General features: G+C 46.7%; 1 protein-coding gene across 5 annotated transcripts in view; it reads left to right on the forward strand.

The window, feature by feature from the left end:
• Positions 1-22,113, forward strand: part of QRICH1 (glutamine rich 1) — a 68,057-nt gene that overhangs the window by 16,093 nt on the left and 29,851 nt on the right. For all 5 annotated transcript variants that reach the window (XM_074403888.1, XM_039477698.2, XM_039477699.2 and 2 more), the window contains 2 exons: positions 2,028-2,357; positions 19,782-20,813. In XM_074403888.1, the coding sequence (XP_074259989.1) occupies positions 2,049-2,357; positions 19,782-20,813 (1,341 nt within the window). In that variant the 5' untranslated portion in view covers positions 2,028-2,048. The remainder of the gene's footprint in view (positions 1-2,027; positions 2,358-19,781; positions 20,814-22,113) is intronic.

A 22,113-nucleotide genomic window follows, 5' to 3' on the forward strand; every position in this document is an offset into this window, starting at 1 on the left:
ATCGCTGAACACAGGAGGCAGAGGTTGCAATGAGCAGAGACCATGCAATTGTACTCCAGGCTAGGTGGCAAAGTGAGACTCTGTCTTGATAAAAAGTTATAATTCTTCCTGTTCTGCATTGAATTTCAAATGCAACAGGTATCTATAAAGCAATTACCATGGGTGAGCTATTTGGAGAGAACCATGACATAGTCTTGTCTGCCAAGAATTTAGATCCTAGGTAGAAGAAAGGAGATGGTTACCCACATATTTTATATCTGTAACATAAGGTAGAGCATCTGGGCAGTCTAGTATATCTTGCCTGATTGCTCAAGGGAACAAATGCAGACATTCAGAATTGTCTGTGAGTTCTTTTTGGCAAAAATGTTAACTGGTTTTTGTTACTCTTTCATCCTGCTACTTTTGTTCTGGAGGTTGGGCTGATCAAGGGAGGATGGTTTAAAGGTAGCAGCAACAGGGGTCAGCAATCAATAGATTACACACTTGTCCCTCAGGTAATGAGTGTTAACTGTCTATGTCTGCAGCTTGATCCCTCCCCCCCCCCCCCCCCCCCCCCGCCCTTCTTGTTACCCAGGCTGGAGTGCAATGGTGCAATCTCAGCTCACCGCAACCTCCGCCTCCTGGGTTCAGGCAATTCTCCTGCCTCAGCCTCCTGAGTAGCTGGGATTACAGGCACGTGCCACCATGTCCAGCTAATTTTTTGTATTTTTAGTAGAGACGGGGTTTCACCATGTTGACCAGGATGGTCTTGATCTCTTAACCTCTTGATCCACCCACCTCGGCCTCCCAAAGTGCTGGGATTACAGGCGTGAGCTGCCGCGCCCGGCCTTACAGCTTGATTTTTAAGGCAAAGAAATACCTGATAAAAACTTGTAGGATTTCTTTCTTTCTTTTTTTTTTGAGATGGAGTTTCGCTCTTGTTACCCAGGCTGGAGTGCAATGGCGCGATCTCGGCTCACCGTAACCTCCGCCTCCTGAGTTCAGGCAATTCTCCTGAGTAGCTGGGATTACAGGCACGCACCACCATGCCCAGCTAATGTTTTGTATTTTTAGTAGAGACGGGGTTTCACCATGTTGACCAGGATGGTCTCGATCTCTTGACCTCGTGATCCACCCGCCTCGGCCTCCCAAAGTACTGGGATTACAGGCTTGAGCCACCGCGCCTGGCCCAAGGATTTATTTCTTAATTTTGGTAGTGACCTGGATATTTAAAGCACTATTTACCTTTTTTTCCTCAAATTATTTTAATATTAGTTACATTTATGTAGTGCTATCTATGTGTCAGGTGATTTTCTAAGTACTCTATTTAATCCTCATGTCACCTGTGAGGTAAGTACTATTGTATTCCCCTTTTACTGACAAGAAAACTAAGGTTAGTTGACTTTTCTAGAGTTAGGTAATTAGGGAGACATGAAGTTGGGATTTGAACCCAGGCGGTCTGGCTTCAGAGTCTGTGCTCTTAACCAGTAAGCTGTGCTGCAAAAGAATTTGAGCAGCATATGGTAAAGTAGGATTTTTGGGTTTTTTTGATGGGAGATGAAGAACATACCCTCTGCCTCTTGTGTCTTGCCACAACTAGGTGGCATACTTATCTTTGCTGTAGGAAATACTTGGAAGTAAAACGTATCAATAGGAATCCCTGCTCCTAGCTTCTTCCTTTTTGCTTGGTGTCCTCTCTGTGATGGTCACAGAGCAGTTTTGCATGTGACATTTACTGTCCAGTGCTCGGCTCTGCGGAAAAGATGGAATTGGCCTAGTGCTGGGTGGGAAGTGTGTTTTCAGCCCGTTTCATCCAGTACTGTGAAGCATGTGTTTGTTCTGTTTTCATTGTGATAGTTTAAGAAATGTTAATGGTAGTTTTCAACATCCATTAACTGAAAAAATAAGGTGGTATAATAAAACTTTATTTTTTGATTCTATATGTATACAGCTGCCCTGAATATATTCGTCTCTTGTGCAAGGGTGATTGCTTCTGGGCATTTCCTGCTAAAAATAATAATGTAATTTTGACTTCTGTTTATTTCTAGGAACCCTAAGGACTCTGCAATATGAATAATTCCCTGGAGAACACCATCTCCTTTGAAGAGTACATCCGAGTAAAGGCACGGTCTGTCCCGCAACACAGGATGAAGGAATTTCTGGACTCACTGGCTTCTAAGGGGCCAGAAGCCCTGCAGGAGTTCCAACAGACAGCCACCACTACCATGGTGTACCAACAGGGTGCGAACTGCATATACACAGACAGCACCGAAGTGGCTGGGTCTTTGCTTGAACTTGCCTGTCCAGTCACCACCAGTGTTCAGCCACAAACCCAGCAAGAACAGCAGATCCAGGTTCAGCAGCCACAGCAGGTTCAGGTATGTGGGAAATGCCTGTTTAATGTACTTTATTTGCTCTCAGTGTTTTATTTAGCTGGATCATCACATCTATGTGGATGTCGCAGGTTATTTTCACTAAGGGGGACTCTGAAACTTTTTATTTAACACTAAGATTTTTTTTTTTTTTTTTTTTTTTTTTTTTGTGATGGAGTTTCACTCTTATTACCCAGGCTGGAGTGCAATGGCGCAATCTCAGCTCACGGCAACCTCCGCCTCCCGGGTTCAGGCAATTCTCCTGCCTCAGCCTCCTGAGTAGCACGGATTACAGGCACGCACCACCATGCCCAGCTAATTTTTTTTGTATTTTTAGTAGAGAAGGGGTTTCACCACGTTGACCAGGATGGTCTCAATCTCTTGACCTCGTGATCCACCTGCCTCGGCCTCCCAAAGTGTTGGGATTACAGTGTGAGCCACCATGCCCGAATACTAAGATTTTAAAGTTAGTGTGGACTAAAAATTTTTTCTTTTCTTTCCTTTTTCTTTTTTTTCTTTAAGTTTTTTTTAAACCCAAGTATCAAGGGTTGACTTTGAAGACTGCAGCCAGGGAGCTGCTTAGCTATCTTAGCTACCCAACCCAGAAGCAGATCGCCTATGAATGGTTTGGCGCCAGGTTCAACATGCCTTGCCTGATGAACTGGGGGTAACCACCTTTCCAGCAGCACCCCTTTTCCCAGGATCAGGGGCTCTCTGCACTGGAACCTGGTTTCAGCACATGACTCTGCTGGCAGTGATGTCAGTGTTGGTGGGGAACTGGCTTTCCGAGGCCAGTCGACACTCTGTGGTGCTGCCATGTCATTGTACCTGGGTTGGTTGGTTGTTTTTGAGATGGAGTTTCGCACTGTTTCCCTGGCTGGATTCTCCTGCCCCAGGCTTCTGAGTAGCTGGAATTCTAGGTGTCTGCCACCACGACTGGCTAATTTTTTATATAGTTTTTCCTTCTTTCTTTTTTTTTTTTTTTTTTTTGAGACAGTCTCACCCTATCACCAGGCTGGAGTGCAATGGCGTGATCTTTGCTCACTGCAACCTCTACCTCCCAGGTTCAAGTGATTCTTCTGCCTCAGCCTCTGAGTAGCTGGGACTATACTCACACACCATTATGCCCAGCTAATTTTTGTATGTTTAGTAGAGACAGGGTTTCACCATTTTGGCCAGGATGGTCTTGATCTCTTGACCTCATGATCTGTCCGCCTGGGCCTCCCAAAATGCTGGGATTACAGGCATGGGCCACTGTGTCCGACCGGTTTTTTCTATTTTTAGTAGATCTATCCTGCTTCATCTTCCCAAAGTTCTGAGATTACAGGTGTGAGCCCCCGTACCCAGCCACACCTGGGTTGTTTTTCCTTTTTCTTTTTTTGAGACAGTCTCACTCCGACACCCAAACTCAAATGCAGTGGTGTGATCTTGGCTCATTGCAACCCCCAGCCCCCAAGTTCAAGCTATTCTCACGCCTCAGCCTCCTGAGTAACTGGGACTACAGGTGTGCGCCACTATCCCTGGCTAATTTTTTTGAATTTTTAGTAGAGACTGGGTTTCCCCGTGTTGGCCTTGAGCTCCTGACCTCAAGAGATCTGCCTGCCTCAGCCTCCCAAAGTGCTGGTATTACAGGTATGAGCCACCAGGCCCAGCCTTTTTTTTAAAGACAGAGTCTTGCCCTGTCACCCAGGCTGGAGTGAAGTGGCACGATCACTCCTCACTGAAGCTTTGACTTCCCAGGCTCAAGCGATCGTCCAGTCTCATCCTATCAAGTGGCTGGGACCGTAGGCATGTACCACCATGTTCAGCTAATTTAAAAAAAAAAAAAAAATTTTTTTTTTTTTTTTTTTTTTGTAGAGACGAGGGCATCTTTCTGTGTTGCCCAGGCTAGTCTTAAATTCCTGGCCTCAAGGTATTCTCCTGCCTTGGCCTCCCAAAGGGCTGAGATTACAAATATGAGCTACTATGCCTGGCCTTAAAAATATTTTCAAGATTACTGTAAACTAAAAAGACTACAGATATTTGATCTTTGCTTTGGAGAGTTGAATAGTTTAGAAATTAGAGATCTTTTGGTACCGTATTTAGATGTGATAACTTCATGTGACTGGGGCTTCCTTTCTATTTGTGTCATGCTGAGTAGAGACAGAACACAGGAGGGCTGGTCTTTGCTCATTACTGATAGTGTGACATTTGAAATTAATTTAAAAATGGAAAAGCTGGCCGGGCATGGTGGCTTATGCCTGTAATCCCAGCACTTTGGAAGACTGAGACAGTGGATCACCTGAGTTCAAGAGTTCAAAACCAGCCTGACCAACATGGAGAAACCCCATCTCTACTAAAAATACAAAATTAGCCTGGTATGGTGGTGTATTCCTATAATTCCAGCTACTTCGGAGGCTGAGGCAGGAGAATCGCTTGAACCCAGAGGTGGAGGTTGTAGTGAGCCAAGATCATGCCATTGCAATCCAGCCTAAGCAACAAGAGTGAAATTCATCTCAAAAAAAAAATTTAAAAAGGCTGATATATTTTAGTGATCTTCATTAAGTTATATGATTCTATAACTCAGATCACCTATAGATTTTTAGCTCTGTGTTTGTCATTCAGAAGCTATAAAATGACCAGGCACATTCATTCACACCTGTAATCCCAGCACTTTGGGATGCCAAGGCTGGTGAATCATTGATTGAGCCCAGGAGTTTGAGGCCAGCCTGGGCAACATGGCAAAACCACATCTCTACAAAAAATTTAAAAAATTACCCGGGCATGGTGGTATGTACTTTTAGTCCCAGCTATTTGGGAAGCTGAGGTGGGAGGATTGCTTGAGCCCAGGAGGTTGAGACCAGCTTGGACAACATGTTGAAACCCTGTCTCTACCAAAAATAGAAAAAAATAGCTGGGCATGGTGATGCAGGCCTCTGGTCTTAGTTGCTTGGGAGGCTGAGGTGGGAGAATTGCTTGAGCCTGGGAGGGGGAGGTTGCAGTCAGCTGAGATTGTACCATTGCACTCCAGTCTGGGTGACAGAGTGAGATCCCTTCTCAAAAATAAAAATTGTAAGCCACAGAAATATAATTCTAATTGATGAGAAGCTTTATGAAAGAGGAGAAACTAGTACATTTGCTGAGAAGGGAAAAATGTTTCCTTTTTTTTTCCCCTTTGAGATGCAGTACCACACTCTGTCACCCAGACTGGAGAGCAATGGTGTGATCTTGGCTCACTGCAACCTCCACCTCCTGGGTTCAAGCGATTCTCCTGCCTCAGCCTCCTGAGTAAGGGGATTTTAGGCGCCTGCTACCATGCCTGGCTAATTTTTGTTTTTTGATTTTTTGAGATGGAGTTTTGCTCTTGTTGCCCATGCTGAAGTGCAGTGGCGCAATCTTGGCTCACCGCAACCTCTGCCTCCTGGATTCAAATGATTCTCCTGTCTTCAGCCTCCAGAGTAGCTGGGATTACACGTATGCACCACCATACCTGGCTACTTTTGTTGTTTTAGTAGAGATGGGGTTTCCCCATGTTGGTCAGGTTGGTCTTGAACTCTCAACCTCAGGTGATTCCCCTGCCTCGGCCTCCCAATGTGCTATGATTACAGGCTTGAGCCACCACGGCTGGCCAAAGTTTTCCTCTTTAGAGGTCTTTATGTGAGACAACAGGCTTCTCCAATTGCAAGTGCAATTTTCTTGCCACTGTCTATTATGGTTGAATTTCGTTTTATTCTGGATACTTTTTACACTGATAGGACAGGAAAGGGACTGGTAGAGGGGAGGCAGGAGTATGGAGAGGTGTGCCTGGTGAGACAGAAGTTTTCGTTTCCTTCATTTTTTGTTTTTCTTTTTTGGAGACAGGATCTCAGTCTTGGCCAGGCTGGAGTGCAGTGGCATAATCATGGCTCACTACAGCCTCTACCTTTTGGGTTCAAGTGAACCTCCTGCCTCAGCCTCCCGAGTAGTTAGGACTGCAGGTGTGTGCCACCATGCTCGGCTAATTTTTTCATTTTCGGTAGAGATGGGGTCTCGCCATATTGCTAAGGCTGGTGTTGAACTCTTGACCTCAAGCAGTCCTCCTGGCTCAGCCTCTCAAAGTGCTGGGATTATAGGAATGAATCACTGTTTCCAACTGACGTAGGTTTCACTGTAGCCCCTCAGAAATGCAGGTGAATATATTGGAAGGATGTAGCCTCTGAAGCTTTAATACTGGGTTTAAATTTGAATTTGACCACTTAATTTTTGGCATGAGCTAAATCTTTACGTCCAGTTTGTTCATCAGTTAAATAGGGATAATACCATTTAATGAGGCCAAATAAGATAATAGAGAAGAAAGCATCTGGCATATGGAGAGATAATTCTTTTTTTTTTTTTTTAAAGGCAGGGTCTCATTCTGTAACCTAGGTTGGAGTGCAGTGGTGCAATCTCAGCTCACTACAACCTCTGCCTCCTAGGCCCAAACCGTCTTCCCACCTCAGCCTCCCAAGTAGATAGGACCACCACAGGCGTACCACCAATGCCTGGCTAATTTTTTTTTTTTTTTTTTTTTTTTTTTTTTGAGACGGAGTTTCGCCCTTGTTACCCAGGCTGGAGTGCAATGGCACGATCTCGGCTCACCGCAACCTCCGCCTCCTGGGCTCAGGCAATTCTCCTGCCTCAGCCTCCTGAGTAGCTGGGATTACAGGCACGTGCCACCATGCCCAGCTAATTTTTTGCACTTTTTAGTAGAGACGGGGTTTCACCATGTTGACCAGGATGGTCTCGATCTCTCGACCTCGTGATCCACCCGCCTCGGCCTCCCAAAGTGCTGGGATTACAGGCTTGAGCCACCGCGCCCGGCTTTAATTTTTTGTTTTTTGATAGAGATGGAATTTTACCATGTTGCCCAAGCTGAGTTTTTTCTTTTGTTTGTTTGTTTGTTTGTTTGTTTGTTTTGGCAGAGTCTTGCTTTGTTACCAGGCTGGAGTGCAGTGGCGTGGTCCCAGCTCACTGCAACATCCACCTCCCAGGTTCAAGTGATTCTCCTGCCTCAGCCTCCAGAGTAGAAGGGATTACAGATGTTTGCCACCATGCCCAGCTAATTTTATATTTTTAGTAGAGATCGGGTTTCCCCATGTTGGTTAGGCTGGTCTCAAACTCCCAACCTCAGGTGATGCGCCTGCCTCGGCCTCCCAAAGTGCTGGGATTACAGGCATGAGCCACTGCATCTGGCCTGTTTTTGTACTTTCACTAGAGATGGGGTTCCACCGTGTTGGCCAGGCTGGTCTCAAACTGCTGACCTTAAGTGATCTGCCCACCTCAGCCTCCCAAAGTGCTGGGATTATAGGCAAAAGCCACCATGACTGGCCTTGTTTTGTCTTTGTAAGGAAGAAAAAGCACAGGAAAGGTAAGAAGGCTGGCCCAGGTATGGTGGGTCAAACCTGTATGTAATCTTAGCACTTTGGGACTTTGGGAGGCTAAGGTAAGTGGATTCCTTGAGCCTAGGAGTTTGATACCAACCCGGACAACATAGTGAAACCCTGTCTGTATAAAAATTAACCAGGTGCTGTGGCTTGCTCCTTTGGTCACAGCTACTCAGGAGGCTGAAGTAGGAGGATCAGCTGAACCCAGGAGGTCATGGTTGCAGGGAGCTGTGATTGTACCACTGAACTCCAGCCTTTTATATCAAGAGGACAGGAAAGGGACTGGAGTGAGACTCTGTCTCAAAAAAAAAAAAAAAAAAGGAAAAAAGGCTGATTTTCTGGCTCAAATTATTCTGTTACTTACAGTTTTGACCTCCTCTTTCTTTCTTTGCTTTTTCATTTTTTAAAATAAAAAAAAATTTTTTTTCAGAGACAGAGTCTTGTTTTGTCACCCAAGCTGGAATGCAGTGGCTCAGTTTTAGCTCACTGCAACCTCTGCCTCTCAAGTTGAAGCAATTCGCCTGCCTTAGCCTCCTGAGTAGCTGGGTTTATAGGTGCCTGCCACCACCCCAGGCTAATTTATGTATTTTTAGTAGAATTGGGAGTTTCACCATGTTGGCCAAGCTGGTCTTGAACTTCTGACCTCGTGATCCGCCTGCCTTGGCCTCCCAGTGTTGGAATTACAGGCATGAGGCACCTCACCTGGCCTTTTTAAAATTAATTAATTATTTTTGAGACAGAGTCTCATTCTGTTGCCTAGGATGGAGTGCAGTGGTACGAACAAAGCTTACTTCAGCCTTGTCCTCCTGGATGCAAGCATCCTCCTGCCTCATCCCCCCAAATAACTGGGACTACAGGTGCATGGCACTATGCCTGGCTAATTTTTTTTTTTTTTTTTTTTCGAGACGGAGTTTCGCTCTTGTTACCCAGGCTGGAGTGCAATGGCGCGATCTCGGCTCACCGCAACCTCCGCCTCCTGGGCTCAGGCAATTCTCCTGCCTCAGCCTCCTGTGTAGCTGGGATTACAGGCACGCGCCACCATGCCCAGCTAATTTTTTGTATTTTTAGTAGAGACGGGGTTTCACCATGTTGACCAGGTTGGTCTCGATCTCTCAACCTTGTGATCCACCCACCTCGGCCTCCCAAAGTGCTGGGATTACAGGCTTGAGCCACCGCGCCCAGCCTATTTATTTATTTTGAGATGGAGTCTTGTTGCCCAGGCTGGAGTGCAATGGCGCGATCTCAGCTCACCGCAACCTCTGCCTCCTGAGTTCAGGCAATTCTCCTGCCTCAGCCTGCTGAGTAGCTGGGATTACAGGCACGTGCCACCATGCCCAGCTAATTTTTTGTATTTTTAGTAGAGACGGGGTTTCACCATGTTGACCAGGTTGGTCTTGATCTCTTGACCTCGTGATCCACCCACCTCGGCCTCCCAAAGTGCTGGGATTACAGGCTTGAGCCACCCCGCCCGGCCGTGTTTTTTAAAGGCTGTGTTTTTTGAGACAGAGTCTTGCTCTGTCACCCAGGTTGGAGTACAGTGGCGTGATCTTGGTTCCCTGCAACCTCAACTTCCCATGCTTAAGGGATCTTCCCACCTCAGCCTCCTGAATAGCGGGGACTACATGCTACAGAGTGGAATGGCACAATCATAGCTCAGTGCAGCCGTGAATCCCTGGGTGTAAGTGATCCTGACCTGCCATTTCAGCCTCTAGAGTAGCTGGGACTACAGGTACGCACCACCACACCTGGCTAATATTTTTACTTTTTGTGGAGACGGGGTCTTGTTATGTTGCCCAGGCTAGCCTCAAATTCCTGGCCTCAAGTGATCCTCTGTCCTGCCATAGCCTCCTAATTTGGGATTACAGGCGTGAGCCACAGCGCTTGGCTCCCTATTTCATTTTAATTTCAAGTGAAATTTAATACTTTTTTTTTAGGAAAAGATGTTGACAGTTATTATATCTGAATGATACTTTTTTTGGGGGGTGGGGCTGGTGGAGTCTTGCTCTGTCACCAGGCTGGAGTGCAATAGTGTGATCTTGGCTCACTGCCACCTCAGACTCCCTGGTTCAAGCGATTCTTCCTCAGCCTCCCCAATAGCTAAGATTACAGGCACACACCACCACGCCCAGCTAATTAATTAATTTATTTATTTGAGTTAGAATATCGCTCTGTTGCCCACACTGGAGTGCAATGGCGTGATCTTGGCTCACTGCAACCTCCGCCTCCCAGGTTCAAGCAATTCTCCCGCCTCCCAGGTTCAAGCAATTCTGCCTCAGCCTCCTGAATAGCTGGCATTACAGGACCCTGTCACCATGCCAGGCTAATTTTTGTATTTTTAGTAGAGGTGGAGTGTCACCATGTTGGCCAGGCTCGTCTCTTTGGCCAAGCTGGTCTTGAACTCCTAGTCTCGTAATCTGCCCACCTCAGCCTCCGGAAGTTCTGGGATTACAGGCATGCACCACCACAACCCGCTAATTTTTTTTTATTTTTAGTAGAGGCAGGGTTTCACCATGTTGGCCAGGGTGGTCTTGATCTCCTGACCTCATGATCCATCTGCCTCAGCCTCCCGAAGTGCTGAGATTACAGGTATGTGCCGTCGTGCCTGGCCCTTAATTTTAAATTCTTACTATTTTGGATATTAAGTGATACCAGATTATTTGTACTTTTTTTTTTCATTTCTGGAGTGACAGACAGATGCTCCCATTTATGAGGTGGATTGGGAAGTTCTAACTCCCTAGTATTTCTGCTAACAATAGCCATTAGCCACGTTAGCCATTTAATTGTTTATTTGGGAAGCTTGAGCACTTAAAAGTGATTTTTTTTTTTTTTTTTTTTTTTTTTGAGACGGAGTTTCGCTTTTGTTACCCAGGCTGAAGTGCAATGGCACGATCTTGACTCATGGCAACCTCCGCCTCCTGGGTTCGAGCAATTCTCCTGCCTCAGCCTCCCGAGTAGCTGGGATTACAGGCACACACCACCATGCCCAGCTAATTTTTTTTCTGTATTTTTAGTAGAGACGGGGTTTCACCATGTTGACCAGGATGGTCTTGATCTCTTGACCTCGTGATCCGCCCACCTCCGCCTCCCAAAGTGCTGGGATTATAGGCGTGAGCCACTGAGCCCGACTTTTTTTTTTTTTTTTTTTTTTAAGACAAGAGTCTTTGTTGCCGAGGAAGGAGTGCAGCGCTGCAGTCTGTCACTGCAACCTCTGCCTCCAGGTTCAGACTATTCTGCTGCCTCAGTCTCCCAAGTCGCTGAGATTACACCTGAATGCTACCACACCTGGCTAAGTTTTGTATTTTTAGTAGAGATGGGGTTTCACCTCATTGGTCAGGCTGGTCTCGAACTCCTGACTTCAGGTGATCCACCCGGCTCAGCCTTTGAAAGTGTTGGGATTACAGACATGAGCCACTGAACCTGGGCTCATAAATGATTTCTAAGAAAAATCAATTAATTGACCAAATAATGGCACTTTAAAAAAAGAAAAATTGGCCGGGCATAGTGGCTCATGCCTGTAATCTCAGCACTTTGGGAGGCTGAGTTGGGCGGATAACTTGAGACCAGGAGTTTGAGACTAGCCTGGCCAACGTGGTTTTGGAAAACTCAATGGACTAAAAATATGAAAATTAGCCAGGCATGGTGGCAGGCGCTGGTAATCCCAGCTACTCAGGAGGCTGAGGCAGGAGAATTGCTTGAACCTGTGAGGCGGAGGTTGCAGAGAGCCAAGATTGTGCCACTGCATTCCAGACTGGGCAACAGAGTGAGACTCTTGTCTCAAAAAAAAAAAAAAAAGAAAGAAAAATCAATTAAGAAATACAGTAAAGCATGAAGCATATGAGCTCTGATTCAGTGATAGTAACCAGATTTTTGACATTTTGTTTTTAAGCCGTGTGATAGTTTAAAAACATACTGTGTGTTTAACATAATAGTAGTGGTTATTATTATTTTTTTTCCTTCCTGTTTTCTTTTTTTCTGATATGAGGTCTCACTCTGTCACCCTTGCTGGAGTACAGTGCCATAATCTTACCTCACTGCAACCTTTGCCTCTTGAGTTCAAGCAATTCTCTCACCTCAGCCTCCCAAAGTGAGGACCAGAAGTCACTGGACCACAGTCCACAGTTGTGCACAACCACAACCAGCTGATTTTTTTTTTTTTTTTTTTTTTGGTATTCTTGGTAGAGATGGGGTTTCGCCATGTTGCCCAGGCTAGTCTCAAACTCCTGAGCTCAAGCAGTTCTGCCAGCTTTAGCCTCCCAAAGTGTCGAGGTTACAAGAATGAGCTACCATTCCTGACCAATAGTGATTCTCAAATGGTGGTTCAAGAGACTCCTGGTGGGCTCCAGGCAGCTTTTATGGTTCCTCAAGGTCAAAGCTGTTTCTATTACAGTGCCAATATATTTACCTTTTTCACTTTCATTCTCTCCTGACCATGTACTGGAGTTTTGCAGAGGCCATGCGTGATGTATGATAGCACAACAGATTGAGTGCAGGAGCAGGTAGGAGAATCCAGCTGCCTTATATTAAGTCTGCCATTAAAGAGGTTTGCGAAAATGGGCTGGGTGTGGTGGCTCATGCCTACAATCCTAGCAGTTTGGGAGGCCAAGATGGGTGCACTTGAGGTCAGGGGTTCGAGACCAGCCTGGCCAACATGGCAAAATCTCGTCTCTAATAAAGATATAAAAATTAGCCATGCACCAGGTGTGGTGGCTCACACCTGTAATCCCAGCACTTTGGGAGGCCAAGGCAGGCGGATCATGAGGTCAAGAGATCGAGACCATCCTGGCAAATATGATGAAACCCCATCTCTATTAAAAATACAAAAAAAAAAAAAAAATAGCCGGGCATGGTGGCACGTGCCTGTGGTCCCAGCTACTTGGGAGGCTGAGGTGGAAGAATTGCTTGAACCCAGGAGGCGGAGGTTGCAGTGAGCTGAGATGGTGCCATTGCACTCCAGCCTGGCAATAGAGCAAGACTCTGTCTCAAAAAAAAAAGATTAGCCGTGCATGGTGGCATGCACCTGTAATCCCAGCTACTTGGGAGGCCGAGATAGGACAATCTCTTAAGCCCAGGAGGCAGAGCTTGCAGTGAGCCGAGTGAGCCGAGATCGTGCCCCTGTACTCCAACCTGGGCAACAGAGTGAGACTCCATCTCCTTAAAAAAAAAAAGATTTGCAAAAATGTAAAACAATGTAATTCTTACTATAATTTTTTTATTTTGGCAAATAGTTATTTTTCGTAAGAATATGTTATGGGACTCCATGTTTGGGTCCCCTTCCATGAACACTCCCTTTGTGGAAGCCTGTCTTCCCCTCCTAAACTCCATCGATCTCTATTCCCTTCCATTCAGTGTGGAAGCTGTCTTTCCTCTCCTGGATTCCATCTTTTCTTTCACTCAGTGTGAGAGTTAGCTGTTTCTTTCTCCTTCTCCTGTTTCTTTCTCTAAACTAAAAAATATATATATGGTATACATTTATGTTAACATGTAATGGCTTTATGTGGGTTTTGTGTTTTTTTTTCGTTTTTTTTTTTTCAGAACGAATCTTTCTCTGTCACCCAGGCTGGAGTGCTCTGTTGCCCAGGCTGTAGTGAGTGGCATCATCTCGGGTCACTGCAACCTTTGCCTCCTGTTCAAGTGATTCTGCTGTCAGCTTCCCGATTAGCTGGGATTACAGGCATGCACCATTATGCCTGGCTAATTTTTGTATTTTTAGTAGACAGGGTTTCACCATGTTGGCCAGGCTGGTCTTGAACTCCTGACCTCATGTGATCCTGCTTGCCTTGGCCTCCCACAGTGCTGGGATTACAGGTGTGAGCCATCATGCTTGGCTTTATGTGACTTTTTTTTTTTTTTTTTTTTTTTTGAAACATAGTCTCACTTTGTTGCCCAGGCTGGAGTGCAGTGGTGTGATCTCGGCTCACTGTAGTCTCTGTCTCTTGATAGTCCACGGGTTCAAGTGATTCTCCTGCCTCAGCCTCCCAAGTAGCTGGGATTATAGGTGCCCGCCACCACACCCAGCTCATTTTTTTTTTTAATTTTAGTAGAGACAGGATTTCACCATGTTGGCCAGGATGGTCTCAATCTCCTGTCCTTGTGATCCACCCGCCGTGACCTCCTAAGTGCTGGGATTACAGGTGTGAGCCACGGTGCCCAGCCCTTTTTTTTTTTTTTTTTTTTTTTTTTTTTTTTGAGATGGAGTGTTGCTTTGTCACCCAGGCTGGCGCGCAGTGGCATCATCTCAACTCAGTGCAGCCTTCACCTCCTGGGTTCAAGTGATTCTCCTGCCTTAGGCTCCTGAGTATCTGGGATTACAGGCACACGCCACCATGCCTGGTTAATATTTGAATTCTTAGTAGAGACAGGGTTTTACCATGTTTGCAGAGTGGTCTCGAACTGCTGACCTTGTGATCTGCTGGCCTCGGCCTCCCACAGTGTTGAGATTACAGGCATCAGCCACTGCACCCAGCCAGCTACACCAATTTAACATGCCCACCAGCCGTTTCAAGTTGTCAGTATCTTCATCAATAGTTACTGTCTGTCTTTTTTAGTTAGAGCCTTTTAGGTATGAAGTGGCTTTGATTTGGATTTCCTTCATGAGTAGTGATAATGAGCAACTTTTTATGTGCTTCTTAGCCATTTACATACATTCTTTCTTTTGGGAGATGGAGTTTCACTCTCATTGCCCAGGCTGTAGTGCAGTGGTGTGATCTCAGCTCACTGCAACCCCTACCTCCTGGGTTTAAGCAGTTCTTCTGTCTCAGCCTCTCAAGTAGCTGAGATTACAGGCACTCGCAATCACCATGCCCAGCCAATTTTGTTATTTTTAGTAGAGACGGGGTTTCACCATGTTGGTAAGGCTGGTCTCAAACTCCTTACCTCAGGTGATCTGCCCAACTTCACTTCCCACAGAACTGGGATTACAGGTGTGAGCCACCATGTCTGGCCCCATTTGCATATATCCTTTGAAGAAATGTTTATTCCCATCCTTTCCTATTTTTTTGTATGTGTATGATACGAGGAAGAGATCTACCTTCACTTTTTGCATATGGATATGCAGTTGTTTTAGTATCATCTTTGGTTGTCTTTTATCATGTGTTTGCTGTTATTAGATAGAAAGAGACCCTCATTCTCATTTTCTGATGCTTTTTTTTTTTAAGTGACAAGGTCTCTGTCACCCAGCCTGGAATACAGTGAGGTAATCATATCTCACTGCATTCTCTGCCTCCTGGGCTCAAGTGATTCACCTCAGCTTTTTGAGTAGCAGGGACCACAGATGCATGCCACCACACCAACTAACTTTTGTATTTTTGTGGAGATGGGGTTTCTCCATGTTGCCCAGGCTGGTCTCAATTTCCTGGGCTCAAGCAATCCATCTGCCTTGACCTTCCAAAATGCTGGGATTATAGGCATGAGCCACTGTGCCTGGCTTCATTTTCTGCCTTCTTGTTTTCTACCTTTCTAATTCCTACCTGTGGTTAAGGTAATTTATATATGTGTCTGATGGTAAACTCTTGTTTTTAAAAAATTGCATACAAGCCGGGCGCGGTGGCTCAAGCCTGTAATCCCAGCACTTTGGGAGGCCGAGGCAGGTGGATCACGAGGTCGAGAGATGGAGACCATCCTGGTCAACATGGTGAAACCCCGTCTCTACTAAAAATACAAAAACTAGCTGGGCGTGGTGGCACATGCCTGTAATCCCAGCTACTTAGGAGGCTGAGGCAGGAGAATTGCCTGAGCCTAGGAGGCGGAGGTTGCGGTGAGCCGAGACCGTGCCATTGCACTCCAGCCTGGGTAACAAGAGCGAAATTCCGTCTCAAAAAAAAAAAAAAAAAAAAAAAAAAAAAAAAAAATTGCATACAAGCCGGGCGCGGTGGCTCAAGCCTGTAATCCCAGCACTTTGGGAGGCCGAAGCGGGTGGATCACGAGGTCGAGAGATCGAGACCATCCTGGTCAATATGGTGAAACCTCGTCTCTACTAAAAATACAAAAAATTAGCTGGGCATGGTGGCTCGTGCCTGTAATCCCAGCTACTCAGGAGGCTGAGGCAGGAGAACTGCCTGAACCCAGGAGGCGGAGGTTGCGGTGAGCCGAGATCGCGCCATTGCACTCCAGCCTGGGTAACAAGAGAAAAACTCCGTCTCAAAAAAAAAAAAAAAAATTGCATACAATGTATTACATCTTTTCATGCTGTTTTGCTCATATAACAATAACAGTAACATAACAGTAATAAGGCAGTAATTTCATTATCAAAAATGTGTCATCCAGGTTATGGTAATACTGCTCAGACGAAATTACTGGGATTCTGTTTATTTAAATGCCTTTCCCATTAAAACAAACATATGTTAAGTAAGCACTCTGAAGCAGTGGTCTCCAACCTTTTCTTGGCACCAGGGACTTGTTTTGTGGAAGACAATTTTTCCATAGATGTCGATGGGGGGCGATTTGGGATGAAACTGTTCGACCTCAGATCATCAGGCATTAGATTCTTTTTTTTGTTTGTTTTTAAGACATAAGCTTGCTCTGTCATCCAGGCTGTGATGCAGTGGCACTATTTCTGCTCACTGCAACCTCCGCCTTCTGGGTTTAAGCTATTCTCCTGCCTCAGCCACCCAAGTAACTGGGATCATAGACACCCACCACCAGGCCCAGCTAATTTTTTGTAGTTTTAGTAGAGATGGGGTTTCATCACGTTGGCTAGGTTGGTCTTGAACTCCTCAGCCTCCCAAAGTACAGGGATTACAGGCATGAGCCACCGCGCTTGGCCAGGCATTAGATTCTAATAAGAAGCATACAGCCTAGTTCCTTCACATGTGCAGTTCACAATAGGGTTTTTGCTCCTACAAGACTCTAATGCCACTGATGCTCTGACAGGAGGTGGAGCTCTGGAGGTAATGTTCGCTTGCCACATACCTCTGTGCTGTGCGGTTCCAACCACGGACCAGTACCAGTTCTTGGGCTCAGGACTTGAGGGGCTGGGTGTGGTGGCTCATGCCTGTAATCCTAGCACTTTGGGAGGCCAAGGCCGGCAGATCACTTGAGGTCAGGAGTTCGAGACCAGGCTGGCCAACATGGTGAAACCATCTCTACTAAAAATACAAAAATTAGCTGGGTGTGGTGGTAGGCACCTGTAACCCCAACTACTTCAACCCAGGAAGCAGACATTGCAGTGAGCCGAGACTGCATCATATCACTCTAGCCTGGGCAACAAGAGTGAAACTTGGTCTCAAAAAAGTTTTTTAAAAATGGCTGGGTGTGGTGGTTCATGCCTGTAATCCCTGCACTTTGGGAGGCCAAGGTGGGTAGATCACGAGGTCAAGAGATCAAGACCATCCTGGCCAACATGATAAAACTCATCTCTAGGCCGGGCGTGGTGGCTCAAGCCTGTAATCCCAGCACTTTGGGAGGCTGAGGTGGGTGGATCACGAGGTCGAGAGATCGAGACCATCCTGGTCAACATGGTAAAACCCCGTCTCTACTAAAAATACAAAAAATTAGCTGGGCATGGTGGTGCGTGCCTGTAATCCCAGCTACTCAGGAGGCTGAGGCAGGAGAATTGCCTGAACCCAGGAGGCGGAGGTTGCGGTGAGCCGAGATCGCGCCATTGCACTCCAGCCTGGGTAACAAGAGCGAAACTCCGTCTCAAAAAAAAAAACAAAACAAAACAAAAAAAAACTCATCTCTACTAAAAATATGAAAATTAAGCCAGGCGTGGTGGCTCACGCCTATAATCCCAGCATTTTGGGAGGCCGAGGCGGGTGGATCACGAGGTCAAGAGATCGAGACCATCTTGATCAACATAGTAAAACCCCGTCTCTACTAAAAATACAAAAAAAAAATTTAGCTGGGCATGGTGGTGCGTGCCTGTAATCCCAGCTACTCCGGAGGCGGAGGTTGCGGTGAGCCAAGATCACACCATTGCACTCCAGCCTGGGTAACGAGTGAAACTCCATCTCAAAACAAAACAAAACAAAAAAAACGAAAATTAGCTGGTTGTGGTGGGGGGCACTTATAATCCCAGCTACTTGGGAGGCTGAGGCAGAATTGCTTGAACCTAGGAGGCAGAGGTGGTGGTGAGCCAAGATCTTGCTTGCCACTGCACTCCAGCCTGGCGACAGAGCAATACTCCAACTCAAAAAAAAAAAAAAGCTGGGTGTGGTGGTGCACCTGTAGTCCTGTTTTTAACAGGCTGAGGTGGGAGGACCACTTGAGTTTGAAGTTAGAATGTGCTATTATCTTACCACAGTGCTCTAGCCTGGGCAACAGAGCAAGACCCTGTCTTTAGAAAAAAGAGACCGTTTGCAGTGGCTCACGCCTGTAATCCCAACACTTTGAGAGGCCAAGGTGGGTTGATCATCTCAGTCAGGAGTTCAAGACCAGCCTGGCTAAATGACAAAACCCCGTCTCTACTGAAAATACAAAAATTAGCTGGGCCTGGTGGTGGACGCCTGTAATCCTAGCTACTCGAGATGCTGAGGCAGGAGAATAGCTTGAACCTGGGAGATGGAGGTTACAGTGAGCCGGTATCGCCTCATTGCACTCCAGCCTGGGTGACAAGAGTGAAACTCTGTTTCAAAAAACAATAAAAAACAAAAGCCTGGCTGTGGTGGTTTACGCCTGTAATCCCAGCACTTTTGGGAGGCCGAGGTGGGTGGATCATTTGAAGTCAAGAGTTGAAGATAAGCCTGGTCAACATGGCAAAACCCCGTCTCCACTAAAAATACAAAAATTAGCTGGGTGTAGTGGCGCATCTGTAATCCCAGATATTTGGGAGGCTGACATTTCAAGAATTGCTTGAACCTGGGAGGCGGAGGTTGTAGTGAGCTGAGATCATGCCACTGCGTTCCAGCCTGGGTGACAGAGTGAGGGATCGTCTCAAAAAAAAAAGAGTTTTGATATTTCCTTGTTGGACCCCAGTATGTCTGTAATCCCAGCTACTTGGGAGGCTGAAGCAGGAGAAAATCGCTTGAGAACCCAGGAGGCAGAGGTTGCAGTGAGCTGAAATTGTGCTACTGCATTCCAGCCTGGGCAACAGAGCAAGAGTCCGTCTCAAAAAAAATAAGAGGCCAGGCGCAGTGGTTCATGCTTGTAATCCCAGCACTTTGCGAGGCCTAGGTGGACAGATCACCAAGTCGAGAGTTTGAGACCAGCCTGTCCAACATAGTGAAACCCTGTTTCTACTAAAAATACAAAAAAAATTAGCCGGGTGTGGTGGCATGAGTCTGCAGTCCCAGTTACTCGGGAGGCTGAGGTGGGAGAATTGCTTGATCCTAGGAGGCAGATCATTGAGCCAAGACTGCGCCATTCCGCTCCAGCCTGTGTGACAGAGTAAGACCTCATCTCAAAAAATAGAACCAAAAATTTTTTTTTTTTTTTGGAGACGGAGTCTTACTCTGTTGCCCAGGCCGGAGTGCAATGATGCAGTCTCTGCTCACTGCAGCCTCTGCCTCTCTGGATCAAGCAATTCTGTCTCAGCCTCCTGAGTAGCTGGTATTATAGGTGCAAGCCACCATGCCTAGCTAACTTTTTTGTATTTTCAGTAGAGATGGGGTTTTACCATGTTGGTCAGACTGGTCTTGAACTCTTGACCTTGTGATCCATCCACCTTGGCCTCCCAAAGTGCTGGGATTACAGGCATGAGCCACCACGCCCAGCCCATATTTTCTTACTAACCTCAGCTATACAGGAGGCTGAGGCAGGACAATCGCTAGAACTCGGGAGGTGGAGGTTGCAGTAAGCTGCTGTCATGCCACTGCATTCCAGCCTGGGCAACAGAGCAAGTCTGTCTCAAAAAAACAAAAGTGTATATATTTCTTTTTTAGACCCCAGTTAATTATTGTGCTTTCTATCTGGTGGATATATGTCAATGTGATTGTAATGTGATGCTGGATAATTCTGCATTTAGTTTTGCATATTGTGGCCTCCTCAAAAGCCTTGATTATGCCAGTGTTTTCTCACATTGTGCAGGGCCGTTGTGTGGGATCTCTTTCTTTCCTTGGGTGCTGGACTTTCAGTGATGCCTGGTTCACTCACTGATGAATCTTGTTGCTTACAGGTCCAGGTGCAGGTACAGCAGTCTCCGCAACAGGTCTCGGCTCAGCAGCTCTCCCCACAACTCACTGTTCACCAGCCTACTGAGCAACCCATCCAGGTCCAGGTGCAGATCCAAGGCCAGGCACCACAGTCCGCAGCCCCCTCCATTCAGACCCCGTCTCTGCAGAGTCCCAGTCCCTCGCAGCTGCAAGCAGCTCAGATCCAGGTGCAGCACGTGCAAGCGGCCCAGCAGATCCAGGCTGCAGAAATCCCGGAGGAGCACATCCCACATCAGCAAATCCAGGCTCAGCTGGTGGCTGGCCAGTCTCTTGCTGGTGGTCAGCAAATCCAAATCCAGACCGTGGGTGCCCTTTCCCCACCACCATCCCAGCAGGGCTCACCCCGGGAAGGGGAGCGGCGGGTTGGCACAGCCAGTGTCCTCCAGCCAGTGAAGAAGCGCAAAGTGGACATGCCCATCACTGTGTCCTACGCCATCTCAGGGCAGCCGGTGGCTACCGTGCTGGCCATTCCACAGGGCCAGCAGCAGAGTTATGTGTCTTTGAGGCCAGACTTGCTGACAGTAGACAGTGCCCACCTGTACAGTGCCACTGGGACCATTACTAGCCCTACAGGAGAAACCTGGACCATCCCTGTTTATTCTGCCCAGCCCCGGGGGGACCCTCAGCAGCAGAGCATTACCCACATTGCCATTCCCCAGGAAGCCTACAACGCAGTTCATGTCAGTGGCTCACCCACGGCCCTGGCAGCTGTAAAGCTGGAGGATGACAAGGAGAAGATGGTGGGCACCACATCTGTAGTAAAAAACTCCCATGAAGAGGTAGTGCAGACCCTTGCAAACTCTCTCTTTCCAGCACAGTTCATGAATGGCAACATCCACATTCCAGTGGCTGTGCAGGCTGTGGCAGGCACGTACCAGAATACGGCTCAAACTGTCCATATATGGGACCCCCAACAGCAGCCGCAGCAGCAAACTCCCCAGGAACAGACGCCACCACCACAGCAACAGCAGCAGCAGCTCCAAGTTACTTGTTCAGTAAGTGAAGACTTACCAGGAGGACAGGCAGTCTGTTCCCTCAGGGCTCAGTGCAGCACAGAGCTTGCCTGGTAACCTCTGGCTTATTTACTGCTATTAGTTTTACAGTGATACAGTATTTAGTATTTGGGAGAAAGGGAGGAAAAACAGCACATGAGGTTGTGCAACAGGAAAAAGATTTATCCTCGTACCTGGAGGTAAATGAGATGGCCAGGAATTGCTTTGGAGTTTTGGAGAGGTTTTGGGTTTAGGTATTATGGACGCTTCTTTGTAATTTTTTCTCACGAAGAGTAAAGTTACAGGTATAGATGAATGGGACACCCAAAGTGTGTCCCAGGAGCTGCTTCCTTGTATCATAAGTAAATAGTTCTAGCAAAACACTTGTAGTTTATCACATAGATTACAGACTCATCATTGGAGAAGCTGTGAGATTGTTTATTCTGTTTTTCATCTTTGAACACACAGTGTGGGTGAATTAGAAAATCTGAAATACCTCTTAATGAGCCTGTTAAAAAGTGATCACCATTGGGAGTCTTGAATATGCCACCTATGTGGTAGGACCTCCCAAGAGTATTACTGTGTTACTTGAAAATGGGCCAGGCACGGTGGCTCACACATGTAATCCTAGCACTTTGGGAGGCTGAGGCGGGCAAATCACCTGAGGTCAGGAGTTTGAGACCATCTTGGTCAACATGGTCAAACCCCGTCTCTTCTAAAAATATAAAAATTAGCTGGGTATGTGGCATGCGCCTGTAATCCCAGCTACTCGGGAGGCTGAAACAGGAGAATTGCTTGAACTCGGGAGGCGGAGGTTGTAATGAGTCGAGGTTGAAGTGAGCCAAGATTGCACCACTGCACTCCAACCTGGGGCAACAGAGCAAGATTCTGTCTCAAAACAAAAACTATTGGTGCTGGGTTCTGTGGCAGTTGCCTATAATCCCAGCAATTTGAGAGGCTAAGGTGGGAGGATTGCTTTAGCCCAGGAGTTTGAGACCAGCCTAGGCAATATAGGGAGACCCTATCTCTACAAAAAATTAAAAAATATACTCTAGTGTGGTGGCATACACCTGTGGTCCCAGCTTAGATGGGAGGATTGCTTGAGCCTGGGAGGTTGAGGCTGCTATGATCATGCCACTGCATTTCAGCCTGGAGGAAACAGTGAGACCTTGTCTAAAAAAAACAATTGGTGAAATATCTGGTCCCATTAGAGTGGGATATAGGGCCTCTGGTCTTATGGGACTGATGAAGGTGGTGTGCCTCAGTGGGCAAAGGCTCCTGGGAATGCATGTGTGGGAGCTGG

Source organism: Saimiri boliviensis, chromosome 8, assembly GCF_048565385.1.
Source record: "Saimiri boliviensis isolate mSaiBol1 chromosome 8, mSaiBol1.pri, whole genome shotgun sequence".
Lineage (NCBI taxonomy): Eukaryota > Metazoa > Chordata > Mammalia > Primates > Cebidae > Saimiri > Saimiri boliviensis.